The following is a 26,466-nucleotide window of genomic DNA, read 5'->3' as shown; positions in this document are numbered from 1 at the left end:
GTTAGTATAGCTGATGCTTATTTCTCAGTTTCCACTAAAACGGATTTATCCTCAAAACTTTTTAGGAACATCACGACAACCTTTACAAACACAAAGACTGCACACCGGTCCTCTCTTAATGAAAGCTAACTCTCTCTGAAGTGTTTCATCAGCTCTAATGTGGTGTATCATGAATGGACGAATACATTAATACATTAATTAAAGCATGCAAAGTTCTTTCACTTCAATGTTTACCATCTGGCCACTTTTTCTATAAATACTCAATACTTTTTATTTTAAATGAAGTCATTACAAATATAAATGTCTATACGTTTATTTTCTGTTGAATTAATTACTAATAGTACGTTTCTATGCTATTACAAAAAGGTTTCTATTATATTATTTTCTACCTTGTTTTGTAATTATGTTCAGTATAATTACATAAATTATAATTTGAATATTCTTCTAATAAAATACTGTATATAAATGTGACTTTTATTTCCCAGATGTTGTGTTTACCGCTTTGCTTTCTGGACTGTGCTCTTCCAACGTGTCCCTCCGAAATTACGCCCCCCATGCCAGATGCTTTCTGGGAAATGTAGTGACCTCTGTCCCTTCGTTACGTGTTTGTGGACGGACTTCCGCGAAGGAGAGAAACTACAAACTGACCGGTCGCTGTTGCGGAGAAGGTTCCTCCGGTTTTTCTGTCTGCCAGCGGACAGCTAAAATGTTGGCCGTCCTGTCCGTGCTGTTTTTATACCTTTGTAGTCCGGTCTGTGGCGTTTTTCAGAAACTGTACTGCACCATATCAGACAGCTGCGACTGCGACTTTAAGCCGAATATCAAAGGTAAGACGACATGCGTAGCTAACGGTAGTTTGCTGCTTCTAGCTAGCGAGCTAGCTAGGTTACAAAAAACAGCGAAAGTATCGCAATGTGTTTGTTCAGTGATTTCAACATTTGTGATGTTGTTTTGTTTCACTGACTAAAGGGTTAGCCAACTGACGTGTTAGTCCACAGTGTTCACGGAGAGTTAGTTAATACTGTTATTGTAATCACTGCTTTGCTAGTTAGCTGTTATGCTAGCTAGCAAAACACAAAGTCTTCTGTGCTGTTAGCTAAACACTGAAGATCTTTATTTAGCAAGTAGCAAGCTCTAAACTATGGAGACACTTACAAATGTGAGGTACTTGTACCTTACTTGATTGTCTCTATTTTCTGCTACTTTTTACTTGTACTCAACTACATCTCAGATGTAACTATTGTACTTTATACTGTACTACATCTCAGAGGTAAATATTGTACTTTTTACTGTACTACATCTCAGAGGTAAATATTGTACTTTTTACTGTACTACATCTCAGAGGTAAATATTGTACTTTTTACTGTACTACATCTCAGAGGTAAATATTGTACTTTTTACTGTACTACATCTCAGAGGTAAATATTGTACTTTTACTGTACTACATCTCAGAGGTAACTATTGTACTTTTTACTGTACTACATCTCAGAGGTAACTATTGTACTTTTTTACTGTACTACTGCTTCATTTGGACCTCTCACCATCTAGTACTGCAACACCAGGGGGTCAAACTCAAATCAGCAAAATATATAATATCCTGAGCTTGGAGAACGTCTTTTAGGATTTTCTCAACTTGAGTTAGAAATTAAATGTGTGGCCCCGGTCTGACGGTCTGACGTGAGTCTACCGATGGAACCTCAGTGGACTTTTTAGTCTAAAGCAAGTTCCTCAGCCAAACAAAGTCTACGTGCTGTAGTATTTTTGGTTTCCTGTGGCCCCGTTCTTCCTGGACTATTTTGGTGTAAACAGTTTAAAGCAGTCAGCCATGTAGCTGGTAACATCAACATCTCCGCTGTCTTTATTTCCTGACAACCAGACCTGGAGTGGGACCTCTACAAGAATGTGTACGGCCAACATCTGGCCCAGGACATTGTGTCAGAGGAGGTGGCGAGGTTCCTCCAGAATAAAAGCCCCGAGCGGCCCCTGGTGCTGTCCTTCCACGGCTCCTCCGGGACGGGGAAGACGCTGGTCAGCTCCATGCTGGGAAACCACCTGTACGGCTCGGCGATGAGCAGCCCGTACGTCCACCAGTTCGTTCCCACGCTGCACTTCCCCTTACCGGACCGGGTCCAGGAGTACAGGGTGAGTCAAGGGCCATCAATCCAGATTTAAACCGTTTTAAAGATTAAACATGAGACGCTTGGTGGGTGGAAAAGAAACGTGCTTATTGTGTGCAGCCCTCTGAGTTTTCCCTCCTCTGGTTTTTGTTCCAGGAGGAGTTGAAGAGTTGGGTGCAGGGGAACCTGACGCAGTGCGCTCGCTCCGTCTTCCTGTTTGAGGAGATGGAGAAGATGCCTCCGGGTGTCATCGACGTCCTGGAGCCCTTCCTGGGTCCCTCCCACGTTGTGTTTCGCACCAACTACCGCAAAGCCATCTACGTCTTCATCAGGTACACACACACACACACACATTAGAGGTGTAACGGTACACAGAAGCTACGGATCTGTTTCTTTCATTTATTAAAATCCTCCTGCTGGGAACTGAGGAAACATTGAGTCCTGTTGTAACTTTGGTAGTTTAATTAAAAACAGTTTTCATTTCAAATGCTGAACAACAGCTGCTCAAAGACTATTTGTTTACATACTAGAATAATAAAGAAATGTTGATTCTTTTCTTCATTAATTGTCCTTTTTTCTCACAAAATAATCAAAAAGAACCGACAAGAGTATAGATAACATCCTAACGATACTACAAAGCACATAAACAACGTATTGAATGATAACACAAATAAGTAAATCTAATATTTATGATTTCTGGTCGACAGACGACAGAAAGAAAGAAGAGTTTAGTGAGTCATGTTGGTGTGAAAAGAGACTAACAGTGGATTTGTGTGTGTGTGTGTTTGTTGGTGCAGCACCTCAGGAGAGGAGGTGATCAACAGAAAGGCTCTGGAGAGCCGGCAGGCCGGACGGGACCGAGAGGAGATCACAGCGGAGGACTTCCAGGAAGCCATCGCACAGACGGTTTACAACAGCACAGCGAGTGAGTGTTCAACTGTACAATATCTAATAATCTCCATACTATTTTAGAGACGCAGGATAACAAACAAACAGCCTCTTAGTCACTGCGGGATGAAGGAGACTGAAGGTAGCTTCTTTTCTCTCCAGGCGGTTTCTTCCAGTCCTCCATCCTCCGTCAGAAGCTCATCACGCGCTTCGTTCCCTTCCTGCCGCTGAGCCGGCGTCACGTGGAGCGCTGCGCCCGCTCGCAGCTCTGCCAGCGGGGCAGCTGCGGCCGCGGCGACGTGGTGGAGGCGGTGGCCGCGGACATGACCTACGCCCCCGTGCAGGGACACTACTTCTCCACCACCGGCTGCAAGGCCGTCCCCGCCAAAATAAACCTCTTCCTGTGAGCCGAGGAGGAGAACTTGTTTTTAAAAAAAGGCTGAAAGAGGAGAAACTCCCTCTGGAGGTAAGACAGCGAGGAGGAAACGGATCTCAAATCCGTTTCAGAGCAGCAGCCAACTTCACTCAGGGGGAATCGAACCCGCAGCTTTTGTGCCGTCAATGCAGAGGGTTCCTGAAGGCATCGTCGGTACGCGCCGGGCTGAGAGCTCAGGAGAGTTTATTCCCTGAGTCAGAACCAGGAGTCATGTGACGCTCTACCTCAACTCCTCCTTTACTCTATGAACTCTACAGTGAGTGCTTTCATATTTCAGCTGCCATCAGTTTATTTATTCAGTATTTATTGATCTCTCCCCTCGACACCTCGCTGTCACTCTGATACAGTCACACTGGTCCGGTCCCAGTTCACCCACAGGTGGAGGTGCAGTTTATAGTTTGGGAGTTTGACTATAAAAGGGATTGAAACTTTTAATACGTCCTGAATGTTTCAAGAAAAAACATCAACATAAAGTTGCTCATATTTGCTGCGTGCAGCAGTTTAACTAAATGTGTGTTGTAGCTGGATTATGATGCAGGAAGTCACTCAACTTGTGTAAAAAGAAAACACCAGAAGAAGAAATGTCATTTGGCAACACTGAATGATTGGGATGTGATTCCAAGATTTAGAGAATTTAGAAATATATCAGATTTTTAAGCACAATGTTTACATCGTCATGGCGCTGAACCAAATTTAAAAAAAATAATTGAACAATATACACTAATTAAAATGATATCAGCTAATACATATCGTTAAATAAGAATATCAGCTTCACTCAGCGTCCTCTGAAGTATCAGCATAACATGTGTTGTACTAAAACTACATGTATTAAAAAAAGTACAACGTCCATAAGTATTTATCTTCTGGATTTGACCCTGAAAGCCGTTTTTCTGCTGCGCTGCACTTCATCAGCTCTCCACCAGGGGGCAGCAACGACTTCCTTTAGCCAATAAGAGGACGAGGTGAAGCAGAGTTCACCTGCAGCTCGCTCTGTAAAACAATGTATTTCGTGTCTTTAATGTAAACGGTATCGTAGAGTCCTGTGTGTTTCAGCACAGAGAAAAGTGCACTTTACTTCTTCTATGGAGGATGAAACGGACCCGGTGCACTAGAGTCTCACTCTGCCTTTGTGAAGGTTGTGTTGAGTCCAAATGAACGCTTTTAATTCTGAAATATTTTCACGAGTTTGAATTGTTTACAACCCTTGTAATTGTTAGGATGTGTTGTGTGTGCGAAGAGCTGCAGCAACAAGTCAGACAATTAAAATGCAATGAAAATCAAACTTAATTGAGTTTACAGGTGCAGTACAAGAGAAGAAGTCTGCAGCATGTGGTTCATCTTCACTGTGCAGTCAGTGTTGTCAAAAGAGAAGATTTATCAATTATTTAACATTTATTTTTCCTTTTTCCATGCAGCTATTGTTTTCAGTTGTTATATTTTCTATTGTTTGTTTTTATTAAACATCAGAGACTTGAACGTTGTTGAACCTTTGTACACAAAGAAGACTGTAAACGTACATTACCGTATTTTAGCCGCAACGATCACTCTCAGAAGTATTTATAGAATTGTTCTGCCATAATTATATGAAGCACTAAGTTTCCAGGTTGCAGCCACTGAAGTGCCTGAGTGTCTGAAGCCAAATGCTTTGTCTGGTACGACAGTGTAATGACAAAATAAAATGTAAATGCTAAAAAAAACCTGTTGTTCTGTTGTCTTTCAGACATTTAGGAAACAAAATGTCCATTAAATACAATAAAACATGATTCCAGTGATTGATTGACTTCGCTTCATTGAAATTATCATTTAAAATGTTAAAGTAGTCTTATAGATTTTCATCATTCTGTTTGTTTATATATTTAGCATTATGAAAAAATTAAGCATTAGTTGCAGTTGAGTGTGTTGCTGAGACAGAAAGATGTAAAATATCAGTTTTGTTTGAAAACCAAGATGGCGGCGGACAAAAACCAAGATGGCGATGGACAAAAACCAAGATGGCGATGGACAAAAAACCAAGATGGCGACGGACAAAAACCAAGATGGCGGCGGACAAAAAACTCAAGATGGCGATGGCCAAAATGTCAAACTCAAGGTTTCAAAACTTCAGTCCACAAACCAATGAGTGACGTCACAGTGACTACGTCCTCTTATTTACAGTCTATGATGAGTCATATTTTAGGTAGAAAATCTGAACACGTCATCAGTTTTCCAGCATTTCCTCAGCTTTACCACCGACCTGACGTTTGGTATATTTTCAGGTCTTTAAAGCGACTGATGCCTGAGAACTGGTGTAGTGTCCTCACGTGTTGTTCTTCTCCAGCTGTCACTGATGGAGAACGAGTGGAGCTGCTGTTTGTCAGCTCTGAACAGGAAGAAGAGGACGAGATGTGATCTCTGTGACAGAGACACAGCTTCACTATCTCCTTCAGCAGGAAATTAATCAATGAACAGGTGTCAGAGGTCTTTAGTATTCTCTCTCTCTGTGTGTGTGTGTGTGTGTGTGTGTGTCCACGGAGCTTGTGGGGACATTGTGGTTTGTGAGGACATTTAAGGTGGACTACACGGAAGAAAAAGTATTTTAGAGTTATTCCATAGTGGTGTTCATCTGTCGGTGAATGAACGCCAAAATGAATGTATCCGTCTTGGTTTGATTGTTATTCTCACAGTGAAATGTTTTTAATGCAAGATTCAAATTATATCTTTAAGGAACTTCACGTACAGTCTTACTGGATTGTAAAATGCAGGTTCAGTCTGTTTCCCATCATCCTCTGTCTCTCTCGTCATCACCTCTTTGCTCCTCTTCTAAACACTTAAAAGTTAAACGTTTTGTTGCTCAACATCAAACCCGTTTTGATCCGCGACAGTAAAAACGGCCAAAACTTCCCCAGCAGCTGCTCGACTAACTCGTCGACTCGCTACCTGCTGGAAGGTGACGTCCTCCGACCGCATCCCGTCTCCTCCCCAATATATGCCACGTCTCTCCGCGATCCTGCCGTGATGACTTCATTACCCCCCCCCCCCCCCACACACACACACACACACACACACACACACACACCCTTCCTCCCACCCAGCACACAGGCGGTGTGAGGAAGAGGAGGGATTCGAAGGTCAGCTTAGAGGCCTCTTCACCCCAGCTGCTTGTATCGCCGTCTCCATCCTCCTGGACAATGAGACACACACACACACACACACACATAATAATTCCGGGATGACCACCACACACACACACACACACACACACACACACACTCACTCACTCACACACACACACCTCCTATGACCTCTGAGCTTGTTTTCACACGCTCCCTGCAGCAGAACAGCTGGACCAGCTTCTCTTCTCTGCTATTGGACAGAAATAAGAGAGGACAGTAAAGGGAGGACAGAAGAAGAAGCCTCTTTATTTCTCTTATTTCACTTTCGTCTTCCTTTTTCTCCCCCTTTACTTTCACCCCCCATCCTCTCTTTCCTTCCCTCTGCTCCTTCATCCCAAATCGGGGGTAAAAAGCCAATTTCACCTCCTACTTTACCTCCTCAACCCCCCTTCCAGCCCTTGCTTCTTTCCTCCCCTCCAACAGGGGGGTATCGGGGTGTGTGTGTGTGTGTGTGGGGGGGGGGGGGGGCAACAATGGGACGCTGCTCCTCCCCTCCTTCCCCATCCCACCTCCACATCTGTGAGTGCCCCTCTGTCTCCTCATTCTTCTCCCTAACCGCTCCATTATTGGGCCTCTTTCACTTGTAAATGTGGCCAGCGATACTTCTGATGGGTCTTTTATGCACACGGCCGGGGTCAGGAGAGGAAGAGGGGGGGGGGGTTACAATGAGGGGGTGGGTCAGGGTTGAGGGGTGAGGAGAGGGGGGGTTGGTTTAGGGAGTCTTGTGCTGCTTTTTCTTTTTTCTTTTCGCAGGCCGGAGTGTGAGGGGACAATTGTGACAAAGAGTTAAATCCTTTTTTGTGTGTGCAGTCATTTGGGACGGTTTGGGACGGGCCCAGCTCTCGGCCTCGCATTCCTGCAGCCGGCCGTCCCCCCCACCCCCCCCCACCCCGGCAGGACGGGGGAGAAACGGGACAACGGTGGTGGAGGAATGACCAGGGTGAAAGCTCAACAGCTTTAGCGTAGCATAGCAGAGCACGGTGTTGTACAACAGGTGCTCCGGCAATGAGATGATGGGATTCAGATCATTTCTGCATGTGCAGCACTGTGTATTCAATTACAGCTAAACTTTCATTTGGTGCAGATTTTGGTCACTGTGGACAAAAGTGCTCGTGTCAAACGAATGAATGCAACTCAAAGTGATTTACAAATGATCGACCAGAGGAAGAGGAAGAGACTAATGCCAAGTTAAGAAAACACTGGATAAATTGATCAACATTCAAGTAAATTAAAATATGTATAAATATTTAAACCATAGCATAAACACATTAAGACACTGTTTAAACTCAGATCCGAGGGTCCTGATTGGTTCATAAACTTAAATCATCTCTGACAGGAGCTCTGGACACATTGTTCCATGTGTGGTTCGGTTTAGGCTCCAAAAACAGTTAAAGCTAAGATTGTGGTTCTAGTTACTGTTGAAATCTTTCTTTTCTCTCAACCTTTGAGTGTTTTCAGTCTCAGAAGTGTCAATCGTGCGTTAGCTGCCACGAGTGAATATTGTTTCAAAGGCTCAGACTCAACTTCTACTGTTTCAGGAGCTCAAAACAGGCTTTTATCAACAGTCCTAACAGACAGAACACTCAACACACACATCAGACAACACTACAGGGAACAGGCTTGATGGTTATATATAGTGAGGAAGCTGATGAGCTGAATGAGGGTCAGGTGTGTCGGCAGGTAATCGGGCCAGGTGAGCTCTGGTCTGACTAGCTGTCTGCCAAAAAACATTTATTTATTACAAAATACAACATATTTTCACTTTCAAATTAGTTGGTTAGTTTATAAACTTACATTTTAGATTTTTAAATAAAGTTTGTCGTCTCTTTAAGTATGAAGCTGCTGCTGTGAAATGGTTAGCTTAGCATAAAGACGGGAAGCAGCGGGAAACATAAGCAACAGCTCAGATGCTCTCATGTTGTTTTTCTTGTTTCTTTAAATCCATAAATAAACAGAAATGTAATTATGACAGTTTGTGGTTTTATTACCACTTTGGTCCAGACTGAAATATCTAAATATCAAGTAATGGATGGATTGCTATAAAGTTAGTTTCAGACATTCGTGGTTCCCAGAGGATAGAGAACACCGACTGTTGACTTCACTATGACGGCGTTACATTAAAGTGAGTTTAGAATATGTCCGTTCCACACAACGTGATCGGTTGATGTCTTTATTTACGGTGCAAAAGCTCAGAAAAATCAACCTTCATCCGCCGCTACGAATTATATTCACACTCTTTGTGAAAGTATTCATGACAACAAAGACATTTAATTGTGTGAAAAAACCCCCATGGTGCCGAAAAAGGAAACGTAGGATTCAGATATCTGGTCGATTAAAAGAAATGAAGAATATATCTCAGTTTATTTATTTTGGAAATACTGAAGTCGTGAGTCCAGATTCCCTCGTGTTCGTTTCCGTGACGTTGCTCTGCGTTTGTTGCTCTGCGTGTGTTGCTCTGCGTGTGTTGCTCTGCGTGTGTTGCTCTGCGTGTGTTGCTCTGCGTGTGTTGCTCTGCGTTTGTTGCTCTGCGTGTGTTGCTCTGCGTTTGTTGCTCTGCGTTTGTTGCTCTGCGTTGTAGCTGAGTGGCCTCCTGACCGATGTTCTGTGGGATTATCTGTTATTTTAGCTCCTGTTCTGACCTCTAACACACACACATGCACACGCACATGCACACACACCCACACACACAGAGGGGTGGTCTCAGTGGCAATCGAGTCTCCAGGACAACAGGTGGACAAAGGGGACGCGGCGGGGGGAATGTGAGGCGAGAAGGAGGGAGGTTGAGTGAGGGGGGGGGGGGGGGGGGGTCCTGGAGAGGGCTGATGGGAGATGATGAGATGGTGTGAGTGTGTGTGTGTGTGTGTGTGTGTGTGGGGGGGGGGGGGGGGGGGGGGGGGGGCTGACCTTGGCCTCGGTGCCGTGGTCAGATGGGGTGCGAAGGCCACCGGCCGTGAAGGAGGAGGACGAGGAGCGAGAGGAGGATGAAGGCTGTGACGCCTCTCGCTCTCTTCAAACCCATTTGATTAATGGCTAAACACACACACACACACACACACACACACACACACACACACACACACTGACCCCTCTGAGCACCGCTGCTCAAACAAGCGGCCCCGGGTCTTTGGTCGTGGTCACTTTCTCAACACTTCTGATTGATGAGCGATTCCTTTCCCACCACAAATTATGGTAATAACGCTGAAAGAGGAGAAAGAGCTGCAACCCTGCAGCTGCTCGGCTGCTAACCCTCTGATCCCGCCGAACGAGCGGGATCACAACCTCAGTGTTCAGCTTTTAAAATATAGATATACTTTACTTGTTTAGTCATCTCTTACCTCGACTTGTGTATGTTGCATGTCGTCACCTGTTTCTGTTTTTGTAACCTGCCTCGGGTGCTATGGACTTAAATTAGCATTCTTGCTAACTCCGGCATGTTCACATGTTGTATTTTATACTGAGGTTCATTCACGGGCTCTGTCTCTATCAAATAAACACATGAATAAATAAAATAAACATGTTTCTACGTCCAGGAATTACGTCTTCAGGCCTCTAAACATCGACGAATTAACCACACGAAAATGCTAAATACTCGCCTGGGAATGTTTTGCATCAAAAACGTTTTATATGTGAATTTGCAGCACTTTTTCAATAAAAGCTTTGAATAGTTTCACAGGCAAAGGACCGACTACCATGATCCTGTTGACCCAGAGCAGCTTCTGTCTGAGGTAAACTGTATAACTTACTGTAAGATATTTCATTGAGTTTCCTTCTAGTGAAAAGCTCTGAGTTCCCTCTGGTAAACAGTTAACGCTGTATATATGTCAAGGGCTTTTATTGTGAAAGGTAGGAGCAGAAGGAGTGGATCTGGTCTGCGCTGCTTTTGTCAAGATTGAAAGTAGGAATAAAGTTTGATGTCTCAGTTTGACTTCAGAGCCTCAGTGTTGCTGTACAATATATTAGAATTTGTCCGTTCAGCACAAAGATGCGTTTAATTGCGGTGTGAATGCTCAGACAAATCGACCTCCTTCATTTTTCTGCTGCGTAATATTCGTGTTCTGTGTGAAAGTACTCATGACAACCGTTCTAAAGAGATATATATATATATATATATATATATATATATATATATATATATATATATATTAATGTAAGGAAACATGAAGGCCTTCAGGTAAACACTGTTAGCTCTGTCAGCACTGTTGCTGTTGTTTGCGCTGTTAACACTGCTAACACTGTTAGCACCGCTAGCTCTTAGCCACCGGCTCAACCATCGCCATGTTGAGAGCCGTGTGGAGGAAACAGAGGCGCTCTGAATTTCCACTTTTGAATTTCCCCGGCGAATCGTTTGGTCGACTTGTCGTATCCATCATGAGACAGCTCTCTCTTTCTCTCTCGTTAGAAAATAAATAGAATCTGAAGTGTCTCCTCCTCCAGACATTATTATTGACCTCAGTTTGACCTTTTTAGCTGCACACGGATCAGTCTTAGCAGATGTGCTAATCAGTTTAGGAAACATTCCAACATATTACTGCAAACCCACCGTCTGTGTGGAAAGAAAGTGATTTAAACATTTTACTGTAAATGCAATCTTTTCTCTCAAGCTTGATGTCGATGATTATTTGGTGTCTGAACGACGGAGACGACTTCCGGGAGAAAACCCAGCGACATGTCCTCCTTCTGACCGGGGCGGCCCAGTGCTGCCTAAAATAAGCAGAAGCAGACGATTGGCCGGCGGGGAGGAGGAGGAGGCGATGATGTCAGAGCGCCCCGGCTGGACCGCAAGCTGGTGCTGAACAGTGGTGCAGTGCGTGTGTGTGTGTGTGTGTGTGTGTGTGATGGGGGAGGGGCATCTGTGTCGTGACGTCCTAAAGAAGCATGTCACACACGTCATGAACTCATGTGTCACCTTTTGAGCGTTAAAGATGGCCGACTGTCCTCGTCGTCTTCGCCGCTGTGTTCGTCTGCTCTGCGGTGAAGACGACAGGAACAGTCGGCGATGTTTGAAGCTTTCGCAGGAGGTGAAGGGTCAGAGGGTGATGATGTTGATTTGGGGGACCCGTGACCCGGAACACGCACACACACACACACACACACACACACACAAAATGGCACCCTTGCTCGTCACTAATCGAGATGCCGCGCTGCTTCGTGGAGTCAGGAGGTCATTTTCCAGCGATAGACCTTCGTGCACGTTTCCTGTGAGATGCTGCTGTGTGTGTGTGTGTGTGTGTGTGTGTGTGTGTGTGTGTGATGGTAAAGGAGGGAGGGAGGGATGCTGGGAAGGAGGTCGTGATGTGACGTCACCTGTGATGCTCCCACACCCCCTCCTCCTCCTCCTCCTCCTCCTTCACACACCGCCCACATCCGGTTCCCCTCCCTTCATGTCCATCTCCATCCTCCCTTTTTTTGTTCTGCGACGGTGTGTGTCTGCGTGTGTCACAGTGTCACGTGACTGTGGAGGTGGTGGTGTTGGGTGGGAGGAGGAGGAGGGGGAGGAGGAGGGGGAGGAGGAGGAGGAGGAGGAGGAGGAGGAAGTGAGTGACCCGGAGCAGAACACAGCTGGACGAGAGCTGCTCGAACGGCGTCCAACATGGAGGCCGAAACAGGAAGAGGAAATCGTGTTTTTGAACGATTTTAACGCTGTGTTGACCCCCCCCCATCCCCCCCCCTCTCCTCAATAGACACATTAACCTCTGACAAAAACATGCAGATGAAGACAGAGACGCACCAGAGCTTCTCTTTTGAGATGACTCCAGGCTGCGGAAATATTCATAAACGCGTCAAATGTGACTCTGAATACGAAGAAAGTCGTGATTTCATGAGAAAAGTCAGATTCATAAAGAAGCAGACAATAAAGCTACAGAAGAAGAAGAAGAAGTACGATGTCTAAACGTTCAACAAAACCACCAGGAGGCCCGTCGATCCGTCTGAACCTCGTCAGCAGAGGTTAAACGGCCGTAATGATCTCTCTGCTAATTGTTTCCTCAACATATCTTTGTCATCAATATCGCTGCCGATACTGATCAGCTCCTCGCTCCTCCGCTGCTGGTTTAGCTTTCTGTTTGGTGTAAAACAGGTTGATGGGAAATGGTTCTACATGTGAACCCTGGTACGAGCTGATGAAATAATTTCTTCTCTTTTGACAGAAACATTCACATAAAATCATATTTTTAGCTTTTTAAATCTACATGTTTGAATCTTTAATTAAATATCAAATCTTTCAAATAAAAAAGTGTGCAATTGTTTGTTTTTTTGTATTTCTCTTCATCATAGCAAATGATGAAGACCTCAGTGTTTTATGAGGCTGAAATACAGGTTTGAGTGAATGAAAAACTTTCATTAATAAAGATTGTTATGCAATAGGACAGTGGTTCCCAACCTCTGGGTCAGGACCCTCAGAAGGAGACGCAGGATACATCTGAGGGGCAAGACGCTGAACAGAAGAATGTTGTTTCTTCACTAACTTCTGGTTGTTTCTTTTCAGACTTTCAGGACATTTTTCTGGTGAATTACTGAATCATTTCAGGCCTCTTAAAAAATAAAATGAATGAAAGAACAACATGAGTGACGAGCAGATATATTACTTTCTTTCAACTCTTTGATTTGATATTTGTGCATTTTTTACTGCAGTGAAATAAAGGTTAAATAAATAAAAAATGAAGCCAAAAACATGGTAACCACTCCAATGAGAGATATGAAGCTACAACGACGTATTCACATTAATATTTGGTCATAATTCCTTAAATTAAAACTTTGAATTTGTATTTTGTGTGTGAAAATTCTTCTTTTCTGGATATTGATGGACTCACAGACGGAGCTGTGTGAAGGTGTGAAGGACCAGACTTCAATCCGTGTTCTTTTTGGGATCATTTCTTCTTTTGAATTATTGATTTTTTTGTTAAATGAAAACATATTTTCACATTTCCTGCTCTCCTCGTGAACTCAAAGTGATCTGATGGTCTCCTCTCTGGCCCAGTCACGATGAGGCGTTCAGTGACACTCGGTCACCAGACGACCTGTGTGTGTTTCTCTCTCCCCATCTTGGGTGGTGGTGTTCGGAGTTTTTTAATCCACTGAGCTGCTCTGCTCCTCTGGGCTACACGCCGAGGACGGATTACAGCAGCAAATTAGCCGGAGGAGACCCCGACGCATCCGAGCCGAGGTGATGCTGTGGTGTGAAAATCAAACAGACCCCTGTCTGAAAAACTCGAGGAGGCCGAAGTCAGACTGAGGGTTTGTTTCACTCTGCTGCTGACAGCCTTCCTGTCACAGCCTCCACATGTCGCCATGATTCAAACTAAAATAAAATACATTTAATATCTTCAGCAAATAGTTTCACTCAAAGCTGAGACTGATTTAAAATAAAGAAAGAAATCTAATTCTAAGAAAAAAATCACCAAAAAGTGAATTTTAATACGACACGTTATTGAAATGTTTAAACTCTTTGAAGATATTTTTTAAAATATTATCAGACTGTATTTTTTTTTTCATTTTCTAGACTGAAATTCATTTTTTCTTAAAACAGATAAAGCAGTTAATTAAAAAGAAATAAAACCAAAATAATATCACGTTTTCTGCATCTTTTGATTTCTGATGAATGTCAGAAGTCACGTGACTGAAACTCTAAATAATACTAAAAGTAAATCCTGTTAGACCACAAAGATAAAAACATGTCTTCCCCAAAGAATTATATGAAACATAAATGCACAATAATTTAGTTATTTTCAAGCATTTAACCTTCCTCACTATTAAATAAGATTTAAATAAAACCAATACAACTTCCAATACATCTGCATGCACGTGAGATAAAATGAATCAGGAAAGATGAACTTATAAAAACACGTGGAACAAAAATAAGATCTGATGCCTCCAATGATCATTCATTCTTTATTATTCACCAACAGTAGAATCAGGACAAACGGATTCCTCTTTATTGGCTTGTAATGGCATCGTTCTTTTCATCAAAGGGATAAAAGGCTTGGAAAAAAGAAAGGTCACGGTTTGTTAAACAAAATTAAAATGATACATTCCTGGAGAATTATGCTAATTATAATCCCCCAAAACGCCAACAAAAGGCGGCAACAAAAGCTCACCAGTGGAGCGACAATAAAGCTTCTCCTGCAGGAGAAAGTGCGAATAAAGAGAGAAGCTGCGGAGCTGAGCGATGTTAGTTTCACTCCAACAACTTAGAGAAAATGTCCCAGCTTGTAAAATACTTCATTATCACTCTTTAGGTATTTGTTTTATTTCTGGTTGGCCTCCTTCTGCTGCAGGCCTGCAACGAAACGCGATGAATTCTGCTTCAGTTCTTCAGTTAAAGGAGCACAAACAACCCATTATTACAATTAAAGTCCAGTTAAGGACAAGACAGGAAGCCTGCGACATGTGGACCAATAACTCAAAGAGAAAGATGATTATGTGCTTTAAAAAATGAAAGAATGAATAATGAATGGAATGAGCGACATGCACAGAATAAACGGCTTGTTGTATCCGGTGAAGAGCAGCAGAAGTAGAGGAGCTCCAGCAACAGATGCCCAGGCACAATTCTCGGGTTTGGATTTGAAATTGAACAAGAATTGCGTTTGGACAATCAGCAGCTAGAGCTCAGAAACACACCGCGCCTTTAAAGATATAAATATATATAAATATATCTATATCTATAACACAGTGTGTGGTAACAAAGTGGATCCCCTCCTCCGTGGCTGAAGTCACAGTTCCCACTCAAACAGCTACTTCACCATCAGAGGCCATATTATCCAATTACAGCTCATTACAGCTCTCCAAACGATCAGGGAAAAAACAGCAGCCGGGAAAAAAAAGCAACAACACAGAAAATAACTTTGTGGAGAAGAAGAAGAAGAAAAACGAGGAATCCCGGGAATCAAAGCAGCTTTTTGTTTTGCCCCAAAAACTCCTCTCCGCCATATCTGCACCTGTTAAGACGCATCTCTCTCCTCCATCCTTCCCTCCCCTTGTAGTCTCCCCCCCCCCCCCCCCCCCCCCCGGCCTCTAAAAAAAACCTTAAAAAAAAGAAAATAGATGCAACTACCATCTAGCAGCTCGTGTTAAGCTGCACAAACCTGCAAACATAAGAAGAATGTGACGGAAATGTGTTGCAGGTTGCGTGATGATGCACCTGCTCCTCCGCGTGTAGTTCCAGGAGCAGTTTGTGCTCCTCCAGCGGGAGGAAAAAAGAGGATGACGACGGAGGAGGAAGGGGAAGCGGGCAGGGAGGCTGGAGGCTGCTTCTCCTCCTCCTGGATCCGGGATGGTCGCAGGGGAGGACGGGGTGCGAGCGGACTGCGAGCGGCCGGCACAACCAACCACCAACCGCCGCCGCCGGTGTCCTTCTGTGGCTCCTGGTCTCCTCCTCCTCCTCCTCTTCCTCCCTTCCTCCCTCACTGGCCGATTTTGGGGGGCTTTTTCTGGGGCTCCTCCAACAATAAGCCCCGGTGCGTCCGTGTCACCGACACAGAGAGAGAGAGAGCTCGCGAGTGGAGCCGGTCCGCTCTTGGTACTGAGATTTGAATAAACACACACATTCACACACACACACACACACACACACACACACACACACACACACACACACACACACACACACACACACACACACACACCGCGGGGGTTGATGATAAATGCCCATTGTGCCCGGGAGGAGGAGGAGAAGAAGAAGAAGTAATGAATCTGCACTGAGAGAGAGAGAGAGAGAGAGAGAGAGAGAGAGAGAGAGAGAGAGAGAGAGAGAGAGAGCAGCTGCGAGTGGAGGACCAGCAAACCTCTTAAAGACACAACGGTCTTATTTTTCCTTTTCTCTCTCTCTCTTTTATTTTTGTTTTTTTTTCTTCATTTCTAATTACAATCAAAACACTGTTAACCCTCCTACATAAACACTGTATTGTAACACACACACACACACACACACACACACACACACTGAGTGCTACCGATGACGTTTCCTTTCTGTGAGGACAGTTGGAGGCTTCCCTCACTGATGATGTGACGCTGAACAAACAAAAGGTACATTAAGTCCATTTAAAGTCACACACGAGCAGAAATGTGTGCGTCACGAACAGACATTCGTTTAATTTAGAGGAAAACAAAAGTTCAATTCATCTTTATTCTTTGTTTATTGTATTTATGTTTAAGTTATTTCAATCTTGAAAGACTGAACTTCGTTTTAAAGGTAGGACTTAAATAAAAAAAAAAAAATTTTAAGTTTAGATTTTAATTTGTTTAATTTTGTCGACTTTTCAGAAATTAAAATAAACATTTTTTTGAAGATATGATCGAAAGCTCCAGAATAACTGGACCTCGAGACTGTTTTTCTAACTAAATTAAAAGAAGATATTTATTTATTGAGCATGTATCAAGTTAAACTATCTAAATTTACATTTTAATTAAAATGTATTAAAAATAGTTTAAACGTTTTTCTCATGTATACGATCAAAGACCTTATTTCCTTATGACATGTTAAATACGAAATAAATAATAATATAAATGACATAATCATTGAATCTCCTATTTCTAATCTTGTAATTCAAATGAAGGAGAGTAAACTGACCCAATCAAAATCAATCAATCAGGCAAATTTAATCAAACGTACATTATTTATTTCTGTAGATAAAGTGAAGACATCAGATCCTATTTTGAAAGTTATAAAAATAATACAATGTTGCTACAAAATAAAAAATAAAAAATCAGGTCAGAGCAGGAAAAATAACACAATAAAAGGTGCAAATCAATCAATTCTCTTTTAATGAAGCTAGGCTAACAGTTCCCCCCTGCTTCCAGTGTTTGTGCTAAGCTAGGCTAATCACATCCTGGATGTTAACTGAAAGACAATAAAAAAATGCTTTTTATTGGTTAATTAGATGATCACAAATCGACCGGCCTGATCGATCAATCAAACACAAACATCATCAAAGCCGTTATCCTTTATTGATTATTAATCAATACTGATAGATGCAGATGAGACAGAAAGGTGTCAGCGCTACATTACCACGGAGCCCACACTGTCACTAAATACACTTCCTAAAAAAGATCTAATATTTCCGACGGGCGGGACTGAAAGGTCAAAACGAATATAACACTACTTGTGCTACAATAGAAGCAACTTAAAATAGAAAATCTACCAACAGATTAAGTTGGATAATGAGAGGAAACGCTGTTTTGTCAGCATTAAGCCGGCTATAATAAGACGTAAGGGTACTCATGTGGACGGAAAATCACAAGTGCCCATCTCGATGTGAAAGTAGGTTTTATTTGTTTGTCAAACTACTAAAATACTTCCATCACTTTTCGTTTGAACAAAACAACATGAAAGTCTTTGACGAGAGACTTTCTCAAAGTGCCGTTTTCCCAATTTACATTATTTATCACGTCTTGCACGAAGACATTTTGCCAGACTTTCCATGTCATCGCCCTTCAGAACGGACTCAGTTAGGTTTAGACAACAAAACTACTTAGTTAGGTTTAGACAACAACACTTTTTAGTTAGGTTTAGGAAAGGAAACTACTTGTTAGGTTTAGACAACACAGGTTAATATCAACCACTTAATCATGAACAAGGAAGTATTAAGACTGCAAATATGATATTATATCCAGGACACCGCTGTTCGTTCCCCGTGTAAAACGAGAACTCAACGTTCATTTATTCGGAACATAACTTGCGTTCTTCAGTAGCACCACTTCGGTAGTTATTTTAACCCAAACGTTGATCTTTTCCTAAACCTAACTAAGTAGTTTCCTGTGAAGACGCAAGTTTATTTTGAATAGACTGTATTCATATAACGAGCGTAAATTGACACGTGTTGCTGGATTTGCGTAGAAAGAAATGCATGAAAAATGATGAGTAACTAGTAAAGTAAGATATCATGCGTATCGTATCATATTCTACATAAAGGGCTAACTACTTCCTGCATTGGAGACGAATGAAAAACGTGAGGCGTGGAGATGATGAGCTACGTTAAAAGCTTAAATATATCTAAATAGATCTCACTTTCACTCGCCCGTTTAACATTTTCTCACCATGAGGAACTTCTTCTCTTTGGGTTTCAGGTGCTGTACATGAAGCTTCAGACGCTCATGAGAACATCATTCTTGTAATAACATAACTTGTGATTTTGGGTATGAAACAATGAAATCTTGATTAGAATGTATCTGCATTGGCTTCTCAAACTGACGTCACAGTGATAATCCAGCATGAGAATCTTTTTGCTGTACACAACCATCAGCTTAGAGTCGAATGTAAACAGTTAGACAAGGGGTTAAATAAATAAATTACCCAGCAGGCTTTGCCTTCAGGGCGATGGCGGACCCTTCCCTCAGCGGATTCCCTCTGCCCCGCTCGGCTGTGTGCACGGTGAGCTAACGTTTCCGTTGCTGGGAACATCTTTGCACGTTTGGATGCTCATTTGCCTCTTAAAGGGCCCCGCTGCTGCCTTTTCACGGCCCTGTAAGAATAATTTAGTGCAGGAGGCCCGAGATCACTGAGATTATGGCTATGAAAGGGGAGAAGGGACGCGTTATTAATGCTCGCTCATCGTGAAGAGACGAATGAGAAGAAGGATCCCGGATTCACTGAAACACACCAGCTCTGCAGTGGGAAACCATGACGGCTTCAAAAAACATAAAAAAGACGGTGTAGTGATACTGAAGGACAGTACAGGTCCCTACTGGGACATTACAGTAATACAGCAGGAGATGAATTACATTAAGGTCACTGCAAAGTGCTGTTCAGTCCTTGCAGGAATATTAAAGGGACATCATGAGGGTTTATCTGAAGACTAATGGGGATACAAATAACATGAAGCACGCTAAGGTCACTATTCTGGGCCATAGAGACACTATGAGTCAATGTCAGAAGTATTATATATATATATGCATGCATTTACATATAACCTAATTTACACCTGCAAAAGTTTACAATTAGAGGACAATATAAATCCATTTAAAAGGGACTGAAGGCACAATATGCTGTAAAAACAACACAAATACACTATGAGATCCCAATATGCTATTAAAAAACACTATTATTAATATATATTGGGACACTTTGTAGTGTTGCACTTCCATACATTTCAGGGACTTTGGGGGAGAGAATAACAAAAAGAAATCGAAGCAGAGAAAGCCAAGAGATCCTGACTCATTTTTAAATATATATTTTAATATTTCCCATCTATATATATATATATACATAATATCTATGAATAGTCACAGCCTTACCGCCTGCTAAACATCCATGTCATCATGTGATGTGTGTTTTTAATTGATGGTGTTTATATGTGTTAGATCTGGCCAGAATGTTTGTGTAAAACGTTAAATTAATGAAGGAGGTTACCACGTTATGTCTTCTTTGAAAGGACGAAGAAGTAGAGCTGCCGCGATAGCTTGTCTCTCATGTTAAAGGTACGTTGTATTGGATTCAAACCCAAAGTGACAGAACCAACCTGTTTAATGGCAGCAACAGAAGGTTTGCTGATCAGAGACCCGGTGCTGAGGTTCCTACAAAGCCAATTACTGAAGGTCCGTCTCCACGAATCCTTCCATTCTTACCTTTTCGCAATAAAAGCCAGAGACATATACGATTCAAAGTCAAGTATTTTGTATTTCCGTGTTCGTTTATTTGTCACGCAGTTTCTAAATCATAGACTGTTTATAAGAAGCGGACGTAGTCATCGTGACGCCACCCATTGGTTTGTGGACCGTTTGGCGAATTTGCCGTCGCCATGTTGTTTTTGTTGCAGCCAATGAACGTAAGTTACCAAATTTGGAATGTGGAGGAGTGACGTAGAGATGCTCACAGAGACCTGTCAATCACAATAAGCCCCGCCCTAAAGCATCCCCTGCTTTATGGTCTGTTTGACTCTAAATGGACCATCATTTACTAAATGAACATCATGCTGTATTGAAGAAGACTTGAAACTAGAGATTGAGACCATAAACTCATGTTTACAATGTTTACTGAGGTAATAAATCAAGAGAGAAGTAGAGTCATTTTCTCATAGACTTCTATACAACCAGAGGAGTCGCCCCCTGGTGGACACTAGAGAGAATGCAGCTTTAAGACACTTCCTCATTGGCTTAACTCGGCAGACCCGGAGGTTGCTGCCTGGTCTAAAGGCCTTAAGTATGACCTTTGGGGGTCACCAAAGTCCTGAGAATTCATTCTCTTAGGAACTCATTTTTACGACAATCCATCAAATAGTTGAGATGTTTAAATGAAAACCACAAACGTCAACCTCATGGTGGAACTGGAGCAGAAGCCAGTAGGACGTTGTTAGTGGGGACCATGAATGTCTGAACCACATTTAGTTTCTTAGATGTTGAGATATTTCAGTCGGAGACCAAAGTGGCGAACTGACCAACACTCACCGACAGCATCACTGGAGCAACGCCGCCATCGTGGCTTAAAAATACCGATTAGAGCTTTAAGAGTGTGAATGTGTGTACGTTCCATTAGCTCTTCTTCATCATCCTCCTCAGTCATCAGTGTTTCTGCAGAGTTAGCGCCACTGTGGGAAGACCCCCCACCAGGCCACTGTTGGCCCAGCTACGCCCGGCCATAGTGCGTGGCGGTGTGTGTGGGGGGGGGTCCCATTCCTGAATACATTTTAGGGTCCAGGTGTCCAGCCCCACTGCTGACCTCTGACCTCCTGCAGAAGAAAGGTTATTGAAAGCCGTCGGTGAAGCTCGCTGACCAGCGAGAAGGAGGGCTGGGAAAGTGGCCCGATGGAGGCTCAACAGGGGGGGGTTCAGAGTGTGTGTGTGTGTGTGTGTGCCCCCTCCTCCTCATGTCCACAAGTGTGTCCCTGCAGCCATTGTGACTCTGAGCTGCAGCGGGACAGAAGGCCTCAAACAAACCGGGTCTAAACAATGTTTGGCCCCTTTTGTTTCTCGCCTGCCTTTCTTCCTCAGCCCTCCATCGCAATCTACCGGCCTCCTTTGTATTGATTTCCCTCATTCAGCGGCCTCTTTTCTGCTGTTTTATATGCTCTTTTCTTTCTCCCCCCCTCCCACACACACTCACACACACACACACACACACACACACACACACACACACACACACCTCCTCCGGCATTCTCTGCTGTGTGAGAGAACGCATTGCGCCTCTTGACTGGATGCAACTCATTAAAGTCGCCTAATTGATGAAGAGTGTAATTAGTGTGACAATCGGGAAAAGGAGGCGGGGGGGGGGGGGATCAATACGGTTGGTTTTTCTTTTTAGCCAAAAGACTCACAAGATGGAAGAGAGCAGGATGTGAGAGGAGCCGCGTGCTCGCCGCCACTTCTCCAAACAAAAGAGGAGAAATTGAGCTTCAAGAAAAGAGCATTTTGTTGTTTTCCTGTTTGACTCTCAGACTGCATCACTTGAGTCTGTTCACTTAAAGCTCCTCCACACTCTGATGTTTGATGATGTTCTTCTGTTTTACACCACTCATCAGGAGAGCTGCTGTTAAACGCGTTTCCTCGAGTAGAGAATCGAGCCAGATGCCTGGTCTTTGGTCGTAAAGAGTTGAGTCCTCTACTGATACAGATTACTGATCACAGATCAGTATCAGAGCACAAAGAGAGAGGAACCCAGGAACCAATCGTACGCTAGCATTTCACCTTCGAAGTTTATTTTGAAAGGACTGTGTTCATGTAACGAGCTGACGTTGACTTGTGTTGCTGCACTTTCATCAGAAAACGCAGGAGAAACGAGGAGTAACGTTTCTGTAAGATATCATACGACATGCTGTGATGTTTCAATAAAAAATAAATGGAAATGACATTTTTACTTCTTTATTTACAGCAAGGCAGCAGTCCTTTGATGATTTCAATCACAATAAATAATAATAATAATAAATCTGCATCAGTGTGAGATTCAAAATCCACACAGTGACAAACCACAGAGTTCATGAGTTCATCAGTTCATGAGTTCATGAGCGATATTTCATCAGAAAATGTTAAAAAAATTACAAATTAAAAGAGAAAATTATTTGTTTTCAGAAACATGTCTGCATGTCAACCACCAATCAGACAAAAGAAGAAGGTGATGAACACGGATGTGGTTGCAGCTCTGCTTCTACAGGAGGTTGAACCTGCGCTCCGGTTGAAGGCTCCGTTGTCCTGATCTGCAGAACGCTCTCAGTCTCAGTCGAGATCTTCTCTGTGGAGCTTCGTGTTCTTGAGCTTCAGCTCTGAGCTTCAGCAGCAGCAGCAGCAGCTGGAGATGAAGATGAAGAGCTCTTCGTCTCCTTCCCCCTCGGCGCCGCTGCTTGCCCGCCCCCTGCTGGTGAGGAGGGGGACTGGGAGTCCTGCAGGGCGAGCTGGGAGAGGAGGAGGTCCACGCTCTGAGCCAGAACCGAGTCCAGAACCTTCTTCTCCTCCGAGGAGAAGCGGCCCAGGACGTAACGCTCCACGGGCGTCTTCCCCGCCGGACGGCCGATCCCGACCCGGAGTCTGGCCATCACCTGCGCCAGAGACGAGGATTTAACCAAACACATTCACTCATTCTACTGTTTTTACATTAGACAGAACTAAATCAGTTCTTTGTGTTTTCAGCTCAAGTTCAGCAGCAAACAAAGGAAGTCCACATGTTGATGTACTTTCTCTAGTTGTATTCTACTGTGAATGTAGATTTATTTAACTACCGTATGCATGCATGTATCTTTAGCAAAAAGTTCCTTCTGGACCGATACAGATGTATCTTCTATCTTATCAATAAGATGGACAGAAGAGTGAAAACCAGAACTCACGTCCGTCTGCAGGCAGTGGACACAGGACCGGACTCCGTTGTGACCTCTGAGGAACCAGAACAACTACGTCACTTCACATTTAAACACAGCGGAGACGTTTCCTTCAACTCTTTCCACCAAATGTGACAATAGTCCTCCCACTAGCTCTGACATGTGTGATCTTAATGTTTATCATCACCTCACATAACGTGTAGTTACACGTTCTACGTCTGTAACGCATTATGAACACACTGATATTCTGCTTATAGCATGTTGTGATTATAGGTACGAGCACTCATGAATATTCATGATGATTAATAACAATAATTATAACACATTATCAAGCTTTTTTTAATGACTGACAAAGTCAAGTATCATAATAATTCATCATTTCTGGTTATTCTGTTTATGTGTTATAATTCCTATCGTAGTAATATATTATAACCTTTATATAATGTATTATAATAACATTATAATGCATCATAACAGTGATTTTAATGCATTATAAAAAAACTATAACGATCTGATTAATAAATATGATAAAAAATGATAAATGATAATGATGATAAACAATAATACAGAGTTAAAAGCAGATTATAACGCATTAATAGTACGTTTATAATACGCTCTAGTGGTGCTGCAACAATTATTGTTGATAAATCTGTTGATTATTTTTGTTGTTTTTTTAATAAATAAAATAAATAAAATAAATAAAATAAATAAAATAAATAAAATAAATAAAATAAAAATCGTTGATATTGAGGAAACAGGAAACCCACCTGGCACTTCCTCCGTGTTTGATGACGACCTTCCCCAGAGGTTTGTCCAGCTCATCGTGGACCAGCACGATGTCTTCAGGCCTGATGCCGAATTTAGCAGCTGGAGAGAACGAACACACTTTAGATCTGCTGTCCAGCAAATGGATTAAAATCAATTTCATCGGCTGTGATTAAGATTAAGAGTTCAGAACATTAATACAAAAATAAACACACGATGACCTCACACACACGATGACCTCACACACACACAATGACCTCACACACACACACGATGACGTCACACACACACGATGACCTCACACACACGATGACCTCACACACACACGATGACGTCACACACACACACACACGATGACCTCACACGCGATGACCTCACACACACGCGATGACCTCACCGGCCTTGGCCACCGACACTCCGTTGATGTTCATGAGCAGCCGTGGGCGGAGCAGCACCACCGGCGACACCACGATGACCTCACCGGACACGTGCTTGTCGCCGCGCCAACGGTCGGCCACGCCGAGGCGGGCGGCGAGCGCGGCGAGCACCGCCATGCCGACGCTGTGTCTGGTACCCTCCATCCCCGGGTTACCCAGCCCCACCACCTGTGACACACACACACATACACACAGCACGTTGAGCTACGTAGATTATAATTATTATATACAGTACAGCTACTGTTGAATTAAGTTTAATGAGATAATCAAAACATGAAAATAAAGGAGAGAAATGGATTCCTGCTGCTACGAGCCAGATGTTCCTCTAATAGAAGCAGATGTGCAGCCTCGTACTGATGGTACTGATGCACAGACACACTGCAGGCCTCATTGTGTTGGACTCTATGGCTGCTGACACACTAAAGACATTGTGTTGTGTCTCCACACACACACACACACACACACACACACACACACACACACACACAGCTTTATCTATCTGGCTTCAACGAGACTCAGAGAGAAGGTCACATAAGTTATTAACAGGATTAAAAACATGAGTGACTGTGTTTACAGTGCCGACAATGACAATACAACTTATATGTTGTCTCTCTCTCTCCCTGATGTGAGCTTTTCATATTAAATATATATATATATATTTATATATGACGTTACTTACCAGCCTTCTTCGTCCTTCTGTGTGTATCTCTGCTTCACCGCCCATCGCTGGTGTAAACAGCTTACTCAGCAGAACTCTGTTGATGAGTCTCGTTAAAAGTTTCTTCATTGTGACAAAGTTCAACAGCTTCTTCAACCACAGCGACAACAAACGACAAAAACGACCTAAAGCTGAGACTTCTGTGGGTCGGCTCATGAATAGAGCTGATGATGAAGCAACGTTTACTATCAGAAAACCTTCATGGTCGTTATTTAAACACACTGATTTATGAATGGGATTCAATATACTTGAACTTAATATTTAGCTATGTTTATCTGGATTTTGCTGTGATCTGTATTTATCTATATTTTGCCTAATTTAGTTATCTGAAACTCCTTTTTTGTTTTACTTTGTATTTGTTTCACAACTGTGTGGAAGTAGCTTAGCTTAGCTAGCTCGCTAAGGTTAGCTTCATGTAGCTCGTTGGCTAACTCAAGACAAGCACAACACCAACGGACACACTTAAGAAACAACCGCTAAATACGTTACAACCCGGAGAGGCCGACAAACGAACAGAGCTTCTGTTCAGCTTGAAGCTGTTCTCAGCTCTCATGTGAGGTCACATTAGCCGCTCGTCCTGTCGAGCCTCTCTCATGGAAGTCAACGAGAGTTACAGAGACGACTGGTGTCCTGGTACTTCCTCCTCTGTCGGCCTACAGCACCCCCCAGCGGGGTGACGGGGAATTACACCATATATATTTATTTAGAAGCAACATAAACGTTTTGATGCTTTTAATGCACTTTAAATTGCCTTGATGTTGAAATGTGCTGTACGAATACATTTGCCTTGCTTTGCTTTGTGTTCTCTCAGGGTCTGTGTGTTCAACAGATAACTACAAAGTGTGGCAGCAACACTACACCTGTGATTTTCTTGGTAAAACACACCTGCAGCCAATCAGCAGTTCATCAAATCACCTGTTCATCATATTTCCCTGTTACATTGATATTTTCTGGTATTTTATTTCAAAGTTATAACAAAATATTGATGCCATATCTTCAGACACGTTTACTTCAAGGGATTTACAAAAATAGTTCAGCGTTGTAACTTGACAAGTAATAAACTGAAAAAATTACTTTCAAGGTAAGTAACTGTCCTAGAAAATCTCAGTAAAATGAAGACAAAAATACAAAGAAATGCTTTTACATTCATGATAGTATTTTATTTAACTTTTTTGTAAGATGATGCCCTGTAATATTGATATTTTTTTTCAATGTAA

General features: G+C 42.8%; 2 protein-coding genes across 2 annotated transcripts; one reads left to right on the top strand and one right to left on the bottom strand.

Annotated features, from left to right (window-relative positions):
* Positions 1–679: 679 nt before the first annotated feature.
* tor2a (torsin family 2, member A) lies at positions 680–5,132 on the top strand. Its single transcript, XM_079160614.1, has 5 exons — positions 680–827; positions 1,877–2,142; positions 2,274–2,449; positions 2,915–3,042; positions 3,168–5,132. The coding sequence occupies exons 1-5, from the start codon at positions 707–709 to the stop codon at positions 3,410–3,412; spliced, it is 936 nt and encodes a 311-aa protein (XP_079016740.1). The 5' UTR covers positions 680–706; the 3' UTR covers positions 3,413–5,132.
* A 17,243-nt stretch (positions 5,133–22,375) lies between these two features.
* ptrh1 (peptidyl-tRNA hydrolase 1 homolog) lies at positions 22,376–25,843 on the bottom strand. Its single transcript, XM_079161515.1, has 5 exons — positions 25,211–25,843; positions 24,492–24,699; positions 24,097–24,196; positions 23,339–23,384; positions 22,376–23,053 (listed from the first exon to the last, which is right to left on the bottom strand). Exons 1-5 carry the CDS (start codon positions 25,403–25,405, stop codon positions 22,775–22,777), a joined length of 828 nt encoding a protein of 275 aa, XP_079017641.1. The 5' UTR covers positions 25,406–25,843; the 3' UTR covers positions 22,376–22,774.
* Between the last annotated feature and the right edge of the window lie 623 nt (positions 25,844–26,466).

The sequence above is a fragment of the Pholis gunnellus genome, assembly GCF_910591455.1.
Source record: "Pholis gunnellus genome assembly, chromosome: 6".
In the NCBI taxonomy this organism is placed as follows: Eukaryota; Metazoa; Chordata; class Actinopteri; order Perciformes; family Pholidae; genus Pholis; species Pholis gunnellus.
The sequence above is the reverse complement of the archived record's forward strand: the minus strand, read 5'-3'. Positions and strand labels throughout refer to the sequence as shown.